The sequence below is a fragment of the Oncorhynchus masou genome, chromosome 8 (genome assembly GCF_036934945.1).
Source record: "Oncorhynchus masou masou isolate Uvic2021 chromosome 8, UVic_Omas_1.1, whole genome shotgun sequence".
Classification (NCBI taxonomy): domain Eukaryota; kingdom Metazoa; phylum Chordata; class Actinopteri; order Salmoniformes; family Salmonidae; genus Oncorhynchus; species Oncorhynchus masou.
In genome coordinates, this window is record NC_088219.1 from 28,723,684 (window position 1) to 28,738,330 (window position 14,647).

The 14,647-nt window shown below is 45.9% G+C and overlaps 1 protein-coding gene and 1 pseudogene across 3 annotated transcripts; one reads left to right on the forward strand and one right to left on the reverse strand.

Moving 5' to 3' along the window:
- Window positions 1–502: 502 nt before the first annotated feature.
- Window positions 503–13,559, forward strand: LOC135544498 (amyloid-beta A4 precursor protein-binding family A member 1-like). Of its 3 annotated transcripts, none has more exons than XM_064972153.1 (12): window positions 503–711; window positions 5,437–7,336; window positions 7,539–7,748; window positions 7,863–7,896; window positions 8,112–8,257; window positions 9,065–9,148; window positions 11,241–11,444; window positions 11,564–11,743; window positions 11,972–12,184; window positions 12,453–12,572; window positions 12,666–12,806; window positions 13,009–13,559. In XM_064972153.1, exons 2-12 carry the CDS (start codon window positions 5,510–5,512, stop codon window positions 13,078–13,080), a joined length of 3,231 nt encoding a protein of 1,076 aa, XP_064828225.1. In that variant the 5' UTR covers window positions 503–711; window positions 5,437–5,509; the 3' UTR covers window positions 13,081–13,559. The 3 variants fall into 3 exon arrangements, with proteins under 3 accessions (XP_064828225.1, XP_064828224.1, XP_064828226.1); XM_064972152.1 differs by lacking the exon at window positions 503–711 and adding an exon at window positions 1,774–2,046; XM_064972154.1 differs by lacking the exons at window positions 503–711; window positions 12,453–12,572 and adding an exon at window positions 1,774–2,046.
- LOC135544497 (tight junction protein ZO-2-like) overlaps window positions 13,535–14,647 on the reverse strand; it is a 36,036-nt pseudogene continuing 34,923 nt past the window's right edge.

Here is a 14,647-nt window from a genome sequence, read left to right on the forward strand (position 1 = left end):
GACAATTAGGCCCCTCTAAGGTTTAAATGCTGACACAGATTGGATACCATGGTGACTACTCACATGTATTGCAATCCGGGAATCCTTGAGACGTTCCTGCCTAAAGCTAAAGTTAAAAGTTAATTTAACCATACATTTGACCCCATCACTAACCGTTTTACACTTCAACAGGTTGACATCAGAGTTGGGACGTCCCAATGATCTCGTTTAGACTGTAGAGAAGATAGAAATAGAGGTGTGAGTGCGTTCTCTGGAATATTTTCCTAATAGATAATGTAGGCTAGTCTACATCCATAGGCTATTCTGATAAAATGCTGTGAGCGAGGGTCCTTGAATAGTTTGCTTTGTGTGCTTGACACCGTGGTGTCGATATTTCGCTTACACCGGTGTTTCTTAGCCCTAGGGGATGCATTGTGCGCAAGGGAAGAATTTGCAGGCTCTAATATTCCACTGCGCGTGGGAAAAAGTGGTGCAGACTAGAGCAGTGTGGGCTACGTAGAACACGATCGTTGCAGCGCCATCATGTTGAAACACAGCAGTCTAAAATCGCTTTGTGCATCGGTAATCCGCTCAAATGTCACGATGCAGCAGGAGTTGACCGATCGGGCCTAATCCATGCAAATTGTTTGAAGGTATCGTGCAGAGGGACCAGTAGGATAAAGATGGTGAAGCGGAATGTTACGCGATCTACCAGTTCCTAGTCATGAACAGGTAAGCGCCTATTTATGATCCAGGAGATAGGGCAAAGAGCCTACATTATGACGAATCGCATAACATTATTGAATCGATGAAAGTACCAGTGGCGCCGATGATTTGACCATGAAAGGCACCCGGCGGATCATTTAATTAGAGAGGTGTCACATCGTTTTTGCTTTCATCGTCGTCGGACATTCAGACAGGTGTCTGTTTGTTAAATAGGATAATAGCCCGTTCGTTGAGCAGTTGTCAAAAAGTAAACATGTATTAGAATATTTCATCACAGGAGCGCTGACTCGTTTTGGGTTACGTCCCACTCCATACACGGTGACAGAATCGGAAGAGCGTTTTCTGCACAAGCTACCTGCTGTCCTACCCTTTTAATTTCCTCACGTTCAGCGGCCATACAACGTGGGACATGAATAGTCTACAAGCTTTTGCCAGTCGTCGCACCACTTTACTTAGTCTAGGCATTAATCCTGTCCTGCTGAAACCACAAGTATATCAACAAAATATAACCAATAGGCCTATTGATACTCGGGGCGAGTGGGGTATATTGAGCCAAAGGGTTAGTTGAGCCACTCCTTGTTTCTAAGAAACCATGCACAAAATTAATTATGTGACCACATATTTAGGAAGAGGTCATAATTTCATGGAGTCTGTGAAGGAAGAAACCACATGGAAAAAGTGGTAAGCAAGTTAGGTCCCAAAAAATAGATTTTCACGAAGTCAAATGACTTTATGTTGTAAGTTTCATGGTGCTTGTATCTAAACCAAATATTGTTTTATACATCAATTTGGGTCTTTATAAACTTCAAATGAGGTCCTTAATCTAGCATGAAAGTGCATCCTTGTAGCTGTGTGGGCTAATACAGTCAAAATGTTTGCCTTGGGGTAAATTGAGCCAATGTCCACCATACTTCATACAAATTCAGATTTTTTTTGTGTCAATTTTATGCATAGTATTTTTGCAATGTGTCATGCAAATGAGCTCAAGTGCATTTTGTTGTCGTTGTTACAGAGCAGACATCATTGAGGTTCTTGAGAGAGCAGCCAAGGAAGTGAGAGAAGGGAAGAAGTCCATTTGAGCAGCAGCAAGGGATGAAAAACATCTACTGAATTACACTGAAAAGATACATTGACAAACAAGGAATATGTACCTGTGTGAAAGAGTAGCAGATGCTCATGAGGTCTCATATGATGACATGGAGTCTGAGCTTGCTAAACATATTAACAATCTCGCGGACCAGTTTTATGGGCTTTAGTATCCTCAAAGGCAGAGTACTTGCCTACGAGTTGGCACGTTGAAACAACATCCTTGTCCCAGACAATTGGTCAAGAAATGGAAGGGTAAGTGAGATCTATATTTGAATGTAGGCATACATTTCATATATACGATATACCACACCCCCATTCCATGACTTCAACTTTGACCTACCAGCACCATCACCTGCTGTCACAAGACACTATCACCCACTTACCCTCAAGGCGGCTCAATTTACCCTGTACATGTGCTCAACAAACCCCCTTACCCCGGGGAAGTTGTGCCAAGAGACAACTTTGTTTTGGACAAGCTATGTTTTGAAAACTGTTAAGTTTACATTTAATTCTGGTTATTTCCAGGGACACATTACATACATTTACATTTAAGTCATTTAGCAGACGCTCTTATCCAGAGCGACTTACAAATTGGTGAATTCACCTTCTGACATCCAGTGGAACAGCCACTTTACAATAGTGCATCTAAATCATTAAGGGGGGTGAGAAGGATTACTTATCTTATCCTAGGTATTCCTTGAAGAGGTGGGGTTTCAGGTGTCTCCGGAAGGTGGTGATTGACTCCGCTGTCCTGGCGTCGTGAGGGAGTTTGTTCCACCATTGGGGGGCCAGAGCAGCGAACAGTTTTGACTGGGCTGAGCGGGAACTGTACTTCCTCAATGGTAGGGAGGCGAGCAGGCCAGAGGTGGATGAACGCAGTGCCCTTGCTTGGGTGTAGGGCCTGATCAGAGCCTGGAGGTACTGCGGTGCCGTTCCCCTCACAGCTCCGTAGGCAAGCACCATGGTCTTGTAGCGGATGCGAGCTTCAACTGGAAGCCAGTGGAGAGAGCGGAGGAGCGGGGTGACGTGAGAGAACTTGGGAAGGTTGAACACCAGACGGGCTGCGGCGTTCTGGATGAGTTGTAGGGTTTAATGGCACAGGCAGGGAGCCCAGCCAACAGCGAGTTGCAGTAATCCAGACGGGAAATGACAAGTGCCTGGATTAGGACCTGCGCCGCTTCCTGTGTGAGGCAGGGTCGTACTCTGCGGATGTTGTAGAGCATGAACCTACAGGAACGGGCCACCGCCATGATGTTGGTTGAGAACGACAGGGTGTTGTCCAGGATCACGCCAAGGTTCTTAGCGCTCTGGGAGGACGACACAACGGAGTTGTCAACCGTGATGGCGAGGTCATGGAACGGGCAGTCCTTCCCCGGGAGGAAGAGCAGCTCCGTCTTGCCGAGGTTCAGCTTGAGGTGGTGATCCGTCATCCACACTGATATGTCTGCCAGACATGCAGAGATGCGATTCGCCACCTGGTCATCAGAAGGGGGAAAGGAGAAGATTAATTGTGTGTCGTCTGCATAGCAATGATAGAGACCATGTGAGGTTATGACAGAGCCAAGTGACTTGGTGTATAGCGAGAATAGGAGAGGGCCTAGAACAGAGCCCTGGGGGACACCAGTGGTGAGAGCGCGTGGCGAGGAGACAGATTCTCGCCACGCCACCTGGTAGGAGCGACCTGTCAGGTAGGACGCAATCCAAGCGTGGGCCGCGCCGGAGATGCCCAACTCGGAGAGGGTGGAGAGGAGGATCTGATGGTTCACAGTATCGAAGGCAGCCGATAGGTCTAGAAGGATGAGAGCAGAGGAGAGAGAGTTAGCTTTAGCAGTGCGGAGCGCCTCCGTGATACAGAGAAGAGCAGTCTCAGTTGAATGACTAGTCTTGAAACCTGACTGATTTGGATCAAGAAGGTCATTCTGAGAGAGATAGTGGGAGAGCTGGCCAAGGACGGCACGTTCAAGACACACAATATCAATAACCATTATGATCACCTGCTCTTTCCATGGCATAGACTGACCAGGGGAATCCATGGGAAAGCTACTGTATGATCCCTTATTGATGTCACCTTGAATCCACTTCAATCAATGTAGATGAAAGGGAGGCGACAGGTATAGAAGGATTTTAAGCCTCGAGACAATTGAGACATGGATTCTGTATGTGTGCCATTCAGAGGGTGAATGGACATGACAAAATATTTAAGTGCCTTTGAACAGGGTGGTAGTAGGTGCCAGGCACACCAGGTTGAGTGGGTCAAGAACTGCAATGCTGCTGGGTTTTTCACGCTCAACAGTTTCCCGTGTGTATCAAGAATTGTCCACCACTCAAAGAACATCCAGCCAACTTGACACAAGTGTGAGAAGCATTGGAGTCAACATGGGCCAGCATCCATGTGGAATGCTTTTGACACCTTGTAGAGTCCATGCCCTGACAAATTTAATTTGTTCCTAATGTTTTGTACACTCAGTGTAGATATCTTTTAGACATACTATATTTCCCTTGATGTAGCGATGCTGAATGTAGAAAATGGCTCAACATACTCTCCCCTACATGTAAACACTGTTTTAACATTGGCCCGTGTGTGTTAGGCTAGCGTAAGATCAGTGAGTCAATGACTTGGTACTGTAAATCCCCTCCCTGTGGCTTTCACTTGGGCCCCCAACAGATGGAGGAGCTGCTCACAGCTCCCTCCGCCTGCCGCCTGGCCGATGTTGCCCACAGCCTGACCGTCTGTGACCTGGGCACTGCCCCCCAGGGGCCCACCCAGTCAGCAGCACCAATCACCGGGGAAAGGGCATATTTCTAGCATATAATCTATACTCTTTGTCCTCCTACATGTCTCCTCTTTGTCGGTTCTCACCTGCACTCAGATTCCTTTTCATTCTGAGGTTCTGCATTAACCTCTGCCCCTAGTCTCCAGATATCCAGAATTATTAAATCTGTACACTCTCTGCTTTCTGTATCCATCAAATTTGAATTTCAGCAACTAATTCATACAGTACTATGGGCTATAGCTCTTAAAGCTACAAAATACTTTACCTGCAATACTGTGCACAATTTTGAAAACTGATCCAATACGATACTGTGAAGTCAGTCTACTGATTGATGCTGAGTATACTGCACAGTCTATCTAGAGTTCAGACATCAATATTCTGTACACTGAGCGTAAAGTTTGGTATTCAGCCTGACCTCCTCTCTCCCAGGTCAGTGACGTCAGGGCTTTGTCCCTCCTCCTGCTCCTCCTCCTCACGCCATCTGCCAGCTGCTTTGGTGTGGCGTGGTGCTGGTGCAGGGAGAATATGCCTGAGATTAAACACACCCAGATGAATCCCATGGGATTTAGGTTTTACCCTGGAGTATAGGGAGCCCCTGCGGCTCTTCTTATCTATCAGGATCTTATGCGTGTGTGCTTTGTACTTTGTAGACGTGTGGGGGATTGGCAGATCTCTGAAATTGAGGATAGAATTGATGTTTAAAATGGATATTGGGAGAGTGATACATAGATCTACTTCATAACCACAGGGGTGCTCGCTCACAAACACAATCTCCTGATTGTAGACATGCCTTCCTGATCCTTCTGTTTCACCCCTGAACCATAACCCCTGAACTATCTGTTCACATTCATTTCCTGCCTCCCTGCAGGCAGTGCTGTGAGTGGTGTCTCCTAGGAGACGGAAGGACCATGTTCTAAAGGTAAACAGACCACAGCAGAGTGATGAGCTACAAGCAGCAGGGGGAGGGGCTAGGTGATGCTATCTTGGAGGAGCATAAGGCTTCACCTGCTTCCAGAAACCGGCAGCCCAATAGCACAGGGGGAGGAGGAGAAGGGGTCCCTGTCCGGAGAAGTTGGAGACCCTGCCAAATGCTCGGTCAGGATGGGCAGGAACATCACCACCACCATCATCCTCCTATTCCGCACCAAGGCTCGGGCCGTGGCTCTGCACGGCACCGTAGACAAACTCCCTCAGGGCAGGGCCCATCCAGACAGTGGGAGGGAGCAGACATGGAGCCTCCTCGCCACACCCAGCCGCCTCGCCCTGGCGTGGCCCGCTACCGCCGCCAGGGAGAGCCCAGGGTCAGAGTTCACAGACAGAGACCGCCGACGAGAGATGGCCAAGACACCCACGCCCCGCCGTTTCAACAGCAACGGTCATCTGGCGCTCCCCTGACTGAACAGAGGGACATGACTGGTCCCGCAACAATGAAGCAGCAGCACCCCCCACACTCCTGTCCACCCCACCACACACAGAACAGTAGAGCACCTGACCTTACTGCTGGTACCTCTCCTACCCCCACACACCACACACCATGTCCTACTGCCCCTGATCCCCCTTCCCAAGACCTGCATCAAACCCTTCCCAACATAGAGTCTCCCCAACCTCAGGAGGTAGAGGAGGAAGGGTACAGCTCATCCATAACGCAGTCTGTTAGTACTCAAAGTGGATTTGACAACCAGACCGACCTAGAGAACCAGAGGGAGGGGGGCCATGGAGAGGGGGAGCTAAAAGAGACCGGTCTGGGAGAAGACAGGAGCGAGAGGGATCTGGTAGAGGATGATCAGGAAGATAGAACTAATGAGTACTGTTCTGACACTGAGAGTGCTGCCTCGCTAAGCATGGAGGCTCCGCCCCTGAGTTCACCTCCTCACCAATCACCATTCTTGCCCCCTCCACTTCAGTCTGAGAACTCGGACCAATGTAGTGACGAGTTTAGCCCAAGTCCCACCTATGAAAATGACATAATGCCTGATGATGAGAGCTACACTGATTCTCCACTGTCCCACCCCAAATCCTTCACCTTCAGAGACTCGTATCCTAAGACCTATGCAGAATTCTATAATGAGTCTTACCCACAGTCAGAATCTATCACAGAATCCAACACAGAGCCCTATGCAAAATCCTACCCTCAGTCTTTCCCTGCACCCTTGAAATTGATTAATTATCCAGACAGGAGATCTGAGGCTGACCCTGATGAGCCATATTCAGAACCTCACCCAGGGCCCTGCAGTCGTAGACAGAGCGAGCATGTTTATAAGGGAGCTACAGACACTGAACCCCAACCCCATGACTCCTGGCCAGGTAGGGATGTGGGGTTACCACAGACCAGCCCCCATTGGCAGGGACGCTCAGTCGGCTCAAGGCTACACCACTACAATGACACTACGTCTGATGGGGAGGACGACAGCCTCAAAGAAAGCCCCAGATCCCAAAGCCTGGGGCCACCTCCCTGGAACGTGCAAGGTGATTCCCAGTCAGAGCGTGCCAGCTCTGGGCAGCCTGGTTCAGGTGAGTTCCAGGATGAGCAGGCCGGGATGAAGCTCCGATCGCCAGCGGAAGGCCTTTCAGAGGACAGTGTCACAGGCTCAGGAGATGCTATCTCTCTGGCCATCAGGGACATCCGAGAGGCCATAGAGGAGGTGAAGACAAAGACGGTGCGCTCGCCCTACACTTCTGACCAGCCCATAGAGCCTGTGTGGGTGATGAGACCGGAGGTCAGTCCTAATGAGGACGAATCCTCCCCAGAGCAGCCACCGGGTGGCGACGTGAGTATGAGCCAGCCCTGGATCACTACAGAAATCACATTTTTTAAATGTTTACATAGTGGAGGTGAATGGATGTTTATCCATTCATTGCATCAGTGATGAGAGTGATCTCTGAGGTAATACTGTTATCTACTCCTGTTTAATTGTGCCACCAGAAATCAATTTAGGTTTTCTCTCATGTATCTCTTAATCTGTCCTACAGCCTATCTCTCAGTCTCCTTCACACTATAACCCAGTCCCAGCTCGAGTTCCTTCCCCTGTCCATGTTCCAGTACCAGCTCCATCCCGAGTTCCGGTGCCAGTCCCAGAGCATGTCTGTCCTGTGAGGGTAGAGTCCTCCAGAACACACCAGGTTCAGCAGAGGGAGCATAGAGAACAGAGGGAGCCGCTTAGGCCACCATCCATTGAGGAGGTAAGTGACTGCTCTGCACTGTGTCACACGCACCACTGTGGAAAGAGAAGTGCTATTCTACTGTTACTGTCACCATTACTGATGAATAATAGTAATATTCTGTTTTCATTTCAGATCCATATGCCGTCCTTCCCTACATACGTGGAAGGTGAGTGTCTCGGGTGGTTGAGGGGGTCATTAGTGAGATAAGCAGAATGTTTTTGTAGATTAAGCTTTGCTGTGGTATAAAATGCACTTCAATTACTTGATGGAAAAGGTTAGGCATCAGTGGCATGTTGTCACTCACTTTTGATTTTGTTTTCACTCAAATCAAAAGTGATGACCATTGATTGTCGCCAACCTCAATGACCGTTTTGTCCACAGTCCCAGGGCCATGTGACCCAGAGGACCTGATTGATGGCATCATTTTTGCGGCCAGCTACCTGGGCTCCACCCACCTGCTGTCAGAGAGGACTCCCACTAAGAGTGCCCGCATGCAGCAGGCCCAGGAGGCTATGAGCCGTGTCAGGGTGAGCCACACGGGGGTCACATCAGCTAGGACCGAATACTCTTCCCTTTCTCCTTCCTTCACTCTTCCATCTTTTAAGTGACAGGCAGTAATCATTCTCATGTCCTTAGTTCCATATAATTATGTGCATTATATTGTGCATTACATTTTTACTAAATAGCTATTGACACATCTGAGCAAATAACATTGTTTCATGTCCATAAAGAAGTATTGAGGAATGCCCATGGCATCTGTCAGTCTATGTTGTTATCACATGCAGTCTGTTTGTTTCTTGAGGGGTGCTAATGTCACATTGATGAAGGGGAAACTTTTGAGGATGTTTGCTTCATAACCTCTGGGCCAGTAACTTTTGTCAGATGTGGTAGACAGCTTAAATCACCACCTGCCCACACAAGGCATGTGTGTACACACACACACACACACACACACACACACACACACACACACACACACACACACACACACACACACACACACACACACACACACACACAGCCCTAATACACCAAATGGGATTGCCAATCTTCTGTGAGCCAATCCAGTGTCGTCCATACCCTAGCCCCATCTTACTATTCTTGGCGGAGCACTGTCTTGAACGCACTCGCTCTCTCTCTCTCTTGCTATTCTATACGGCAGACAGCACAAAAGCAAGCTAAAAACAGAAAGAAGGTACAGTGACAGTATTACGGCTGAAACATATATATTGTTCTGTCTGTTCTGTGGCTTAAGTCATATTTTCTGTTTGTCTAATGGTTGTTTGAATGTCTTCTGTTGTTGAAATGATGCTCTCCTCTCCCTAAATGTGCAGACTGGGGGTGAGATTCCTTCTTCCACTGAAGTGGATCTCTTCATGTCTACACAGAGGATCAAAGTGCTGAATGCAGACACTCAGGTAAATACTGTATAAATTTGGTCGTTTCATGAAATGAGTGCCTGTTGCGTGCGACCCTTTTGATATTTTAAGTAGAAATTGTGCACCAATATTGGATATTAAAGCCTGTTATATTAAATTAAGTGAGCTTTAGTATAGACCACATGGAGAATTCAATTAATGCTAGTGCCAAAATTTGGCATATTGATATTTCCCTCCGTACACCCTCTGTGACTTCTAGAACGATTTTAAACTTCTTAGTTAGGCCCCTTTTTTTCCTCAATTTCCGCATGAATGACGTGCCCAAAGTAAACTGCCTGTTGCTCAGGCCCTGAAGCCAGGATATGCATTTTATTGGTACAATTGAAAAGAAAACACTTTGACATTTGTAGAAATGTTAAAATAATGTAGGAGAATATAACAAAAAAAGATATGGTAGGAGAAAATCCAACCAGAATTTTCTTTTTTTGAGAGACTTAGAATGGCAAGCATAAGGTCATACTGAAAATTAGTTCCCTGGATGCAATTCCTATGGCTTCCACAGGGTGTCAGCAGTCTATGTTCAAGGTTTCAGGCTTTTAATAAAAAAAAATAAAAAAGAAATATCAGTTTTAATACAGGGACACAGTCTTGGAAATTTGTGTCTGTGCGCCATGAAGACAGGATGCACCTGCTAAAAATCGGTTTCCTATTGAACATACTTCTTTCCGTACTAAATATTATAGTTTGATTACATTTTAGGGTATCTGAGGAGTAAATAGAAACGTATTTTGACTTGTTGAAACAAAGTTTAGGGGTAGATTTTCGGATTCCTTTCTCTGCATGTTGGGACGGCAGATAGCCGTTGGACTAGTAACCGAAAGGTTGCCATATCGAATCCCCGAGCTGACGAGGTAAAAGCTCTGTCGTTTTTTCCCCTGAAGTTAACCCAAAGTTCCTAGGCCGTCATTGGAGATAAGAATTTGTTCTTAACTGACTTGCCTAGTTAAATTAATTAAGGTTAAAAAAAATGTTGAAGGAGTGGATTACTCAAATCGATGGCGCCAACTAAACAGACTTTTTGGGATATAAAGAAGGATTTTATCTAACAAAACGACACTACATGCTATAGCTGGGACACTTTGGATGACAAATCAGAGGAAGATTTTCAAAAAGTAAGTGAATATTTAGTCGCTGTGTGAATTTATGAAACCTGTGCCGGTGGTAAATTTTTTTGATGTGGGGCGCCGTCCTCAAACAATCTCATGGCATGTTTTCGCTGTACTAGCTACTGTAAATCTGACATTGCAGTTAGATTAAGAATAATTTAAGCTTTCAACTGATATATACCTAAATGTTTAATAGCCATAATTTTTATGATTATTTGTTTTAATTGCGCACCCTCCAGTTTCACCGGGATGCCTAGCCCAAACAGGTTTTAACCCACTTAAACCCAAAATGTATTCACCATCATTGTAAATAAAGATTATTATGTGATTAGTAATTCATTTACATCTGTCCCTCATTTTAAGGTTAACCCTGTTACGTGAACTGAACTCTCATTTTTAATATAGTGAAACTATTCCTTTTTAAATATTTTTTAAAAAGAAACATTAAACAGCCAAATTATAGTGATAAAGCAGGTGAGCTGGTTCTACCCTTTGTCCATTTTGTGGTGGAAAACTGAGTGGGTCAAGCATAACACGTCAACCCTATAACCCACAGATAGGCAGGCTAGAAATTTTTAAATTTCATTTATTTTTTGCATTAAATTGCCCCTCCCTGTTGTACACAACAAGCTTCCATTCCCCCTGTCACAAGGGGATTTATGGCTGGTTTAAGATGAAATTGTCAACACTGTTACTTTATTTGACACTTACTAGTCATTTTTTTAAATTTAGCCTCTTGAGATGGGATTTAAAAAAAAAAAATGAAGTTGAACATGTGCTCTTAAAATGACAATGTTACAATTAGGTGAATATTTTATTTTTATTTGCCACCTAATTGGTGGAACGGCGCAGTTATCAAACTTACCTCTCCACACACACTTAAACTACATCCACATACAATACTGTCAAACACCTCTTTCCCTCTATAGCCACATAACCATGTCCTTATCCTGTGTTCCTATCAGGCATCCATGATGGACCTGCCACTGAGGACCATCTCCTACATCGCTGACATGGGCAACATGGTGGTGCTGATGGCCAGGGGGAAGATGGTACGCTCCAGGAGCGCTCAGGAACATCTGAACCATACAACTGACCACACCAACAGCCCTGCCCGCGACGACCTCCCCCAGTACAGGATGGTCTGCCACGTGTTTGAGTCGGAGGATGTAAGTGTGTGTTTACAAATGATTTGTTTAACTCGGACACAAGTGTGTGTATGAAGGAACTTTATGACATACAACGTAATATGTGCGTTTCTGTGTTGCCACTCTTACCCTCTGTCCAGGCCCAGCTCATAGCCCAGTCTATTGGTCAGGCCTTCAGTGTGGCATACCAGGAGTTCCTGCGGGCCAATGGCATCGACCCAGAGGACCTGAGTCAGAGGGAGTACAGCGACCTGCTCAACACTCAGGACATGTACAACGATGACCTCATCCACTTCTCCAAGTCAGAGAACTGCAGAGATGTGAGTCAACCACCAGGGGGCAGGCCAGTGTTGGGTGCTTAGAATTTTGATATGGGATTTTAGACCTTAGTGGCTATGCCAATTAGTTCTAAAACAGTGAGCTATACCTGTAATACACATAGCATTAACAAGAAGGGCTAACTGAAAGACATGAAGACATTCAAGTGAAGTTGCCTTGACCTTATTGGTGTAAGTAGTGGCATTTGTTCTGTGTGTATCCTATTGCAGGTTTACATAGAGAAGCAGAAGGGAGAGATGCTGGGCGTGGTCATAGTGGAGTCAGGCTGGGGCTCTATTCTGCCCACCGTCATCATTGCTAGCATGATGCATTTTGGGCCTGCAGAGAAGTCTGGTCGGCTCAACATTGGTGACCAGATCATGACCATCAATGGAACCAGTCTGGTTGGACTGCCCCTCTCCACTTGCCAGAGTATCATCAAGGTTTGCCGTTCTCTTGTCTCTGTTCTTTCAGCCTCTTTCCCTCATCTCCCTGCCTTCACCTTTTCTCTCTTTGTATCACTGCAGCCCGAAAATGCAAATGCACTTTTGGTCAGGCAGACAGTCCGTTTTAAATCTAAATAGTCTACCCCTCTGCAAGCTGGCACACACTGAAAAAAATTGACTTTGACTGCTTGACCAGGCGGTGCTGCAAGTGCATTTTTCCCCTCTTCTCTTGGCTGTCTCCTCCTGTTATAATCTGTCCCCCCAGGGTCTGAAGGCTCAGTCCAAGATTAAGTTGAACATCGTCAGGTGTCCCCCCGTCACTATGGTGCTGATCCGCAGACCAGACCTCCGATATCAGCTGGGCTTCAGCGTACAGAATGGCATTGTGGGTATCATGACAATTGGGGGGGAGAGATGACCCTTAGCTTTGAGTGCTTGATTAGATTTATTGCTGTTTGTGTCCCTCTGTCCTGTAAAGATCTGCAGCCTGATGAGGGGGGGCATTGCTGAGAGAGGAGGGGTCCGTGTCGGTCATCGCATCATTGATATCAACGGTCAGAGTGTGGTGGCTACACCTCATGAGAAGATTGTTCAAGTCCTGTCTAATGCAGTGGGAGAGGTACAAGAACACACGCAACAGTAACATGTAATAGTCCAGTGTTCGAGGTCAAGAACTTAAATACAGTCATGAGTTGAAGTAATTGAATCTGTAAATGGCATTACAATTAATGTATGGAGTGGAGAAAGAATTGAGTCAATTCAAAACGTCAGGAAAACTCTATGCTCGGCTGTGTTTTGATCACGCAACCTGTGTGCTGCAGATCCACATGAAGACGATGCCTGCAGCCATGTACCGTCTATTGACTGCCCAGGAACAGCCGGTCTACATCTGAGACTTGCTCTCTCTCCCTGGACTAAACTCTCCATTCCAGTTCACATCAAGGGGTTTTTATTTAATTACATTCATCAGCCATGTATTTGATTTTCACATCACTGTTTGCTTAAAATCAAAGTATTTTCATGCTACTCCGCACTGACTTGCCTTAATCTGAACCTGTTAAACAGGTGCATCTCTGAAGTAAAACGGCAGAGTAGTTTACCAGGCAGATTAATGTTTGATCAGTAACCAGATAGCTGAATTTAAATATGCGTATTGAGGAGAAACACCTTTGGTCTTTCAGGATCCTATGAATGTACTGTAAATTGTCTCCATGGGGGTGTGGTAACCCAAATGTGAGCTTTTCGGTTGCAGCTGTACTATAATTTGCACCTGGTTGAATGAACTCCCAGAAACAATCCTGCCTGAGGCTGCATTAGAAACACAACATAGTCACCACGACACAAATGAAAGTTTAAAATAGATTTATTTGAGAAAGTTAACGACTCACTAGTTGATTTCAGCCGCATGAGGAGAACCATGAATCAAATAGTAGGTGCATATACATTTGGTTGATACACTCTGGTAAAACAAGAATGGCGCATCTATACTGTATATGCCATAAAAATGTGATTGTCTCAGGTTGTATGTAAACTGGCATGTTTTGTTCATCACCTCAGAGCCTAGAGCTGACTGCTTCTTTCAGTGGTCTGACACTGCTACACTATAAAAGGCACTTTTGTATGTGCTGATCTCTAGTATTAAAATACACAAAAATGACAGAGTACAGTAAATCAAAGGGTATGCAATGAAAGATTACCCACCACTCACTAACAGGCCAGCTGGAGACAGAGTACCCCCATGTCTGTCCAGATTTGTTACATTGAAATAAACAAGATTTAAAACATGTAAAAAGATATATACACGGTTATAAAAAGTGTATTCGAACCCTATTGGTTTGGATAAATATGACTGCGGGGTTGGGAGGTTAAAAGGCATATACGCCATCCCACACAGTGAGGCAAACAGTCAATGTCAGGACACACCTGAATGGGATATATCGTCCTGCCACAGGACAGGGTGTTCGAGTAACCACAGTGAGAACAATAAGGTGGATCTGTCTGTCCTACATCTCAGTGTCTTTGTACTTCAGGGGGTTGCTGTAGTAGCCTCGTCTGGTCTGGTTGGCCAGCTGTCTGCGGTACTCTTCCTCATCGTCGTCGTAGTGACCCCTGCTCTCAGAGTACGGGGTCTGGGGCTCTGGGTTGGTGCTGGAGCTGGACACACAGGAGAGCGGGAGAGACATTTTTGTTCATTCAGATTGTTGGGCATTGAGTCTGTAAAAAAAAAAAAAGTATTCAACACAACCTGAACCCAACCTGGCAGGCAGTGGAAAGTTAAGTAAAAATGCTAATTTGTGTGGTGATCGACAAGGTTAAAAAGATGAACTTACCCTATTGGCTGTGGGCGGTTGTGGTTGGGCTTTGGTAGTTTCACTGGGACTGCATAGATGTCTGAGTGCTTCTGGGCTATTTCCAGCTACAGTCAAGAGAGCAGGAGGAGTTTGACAGTTGTGTCAACGC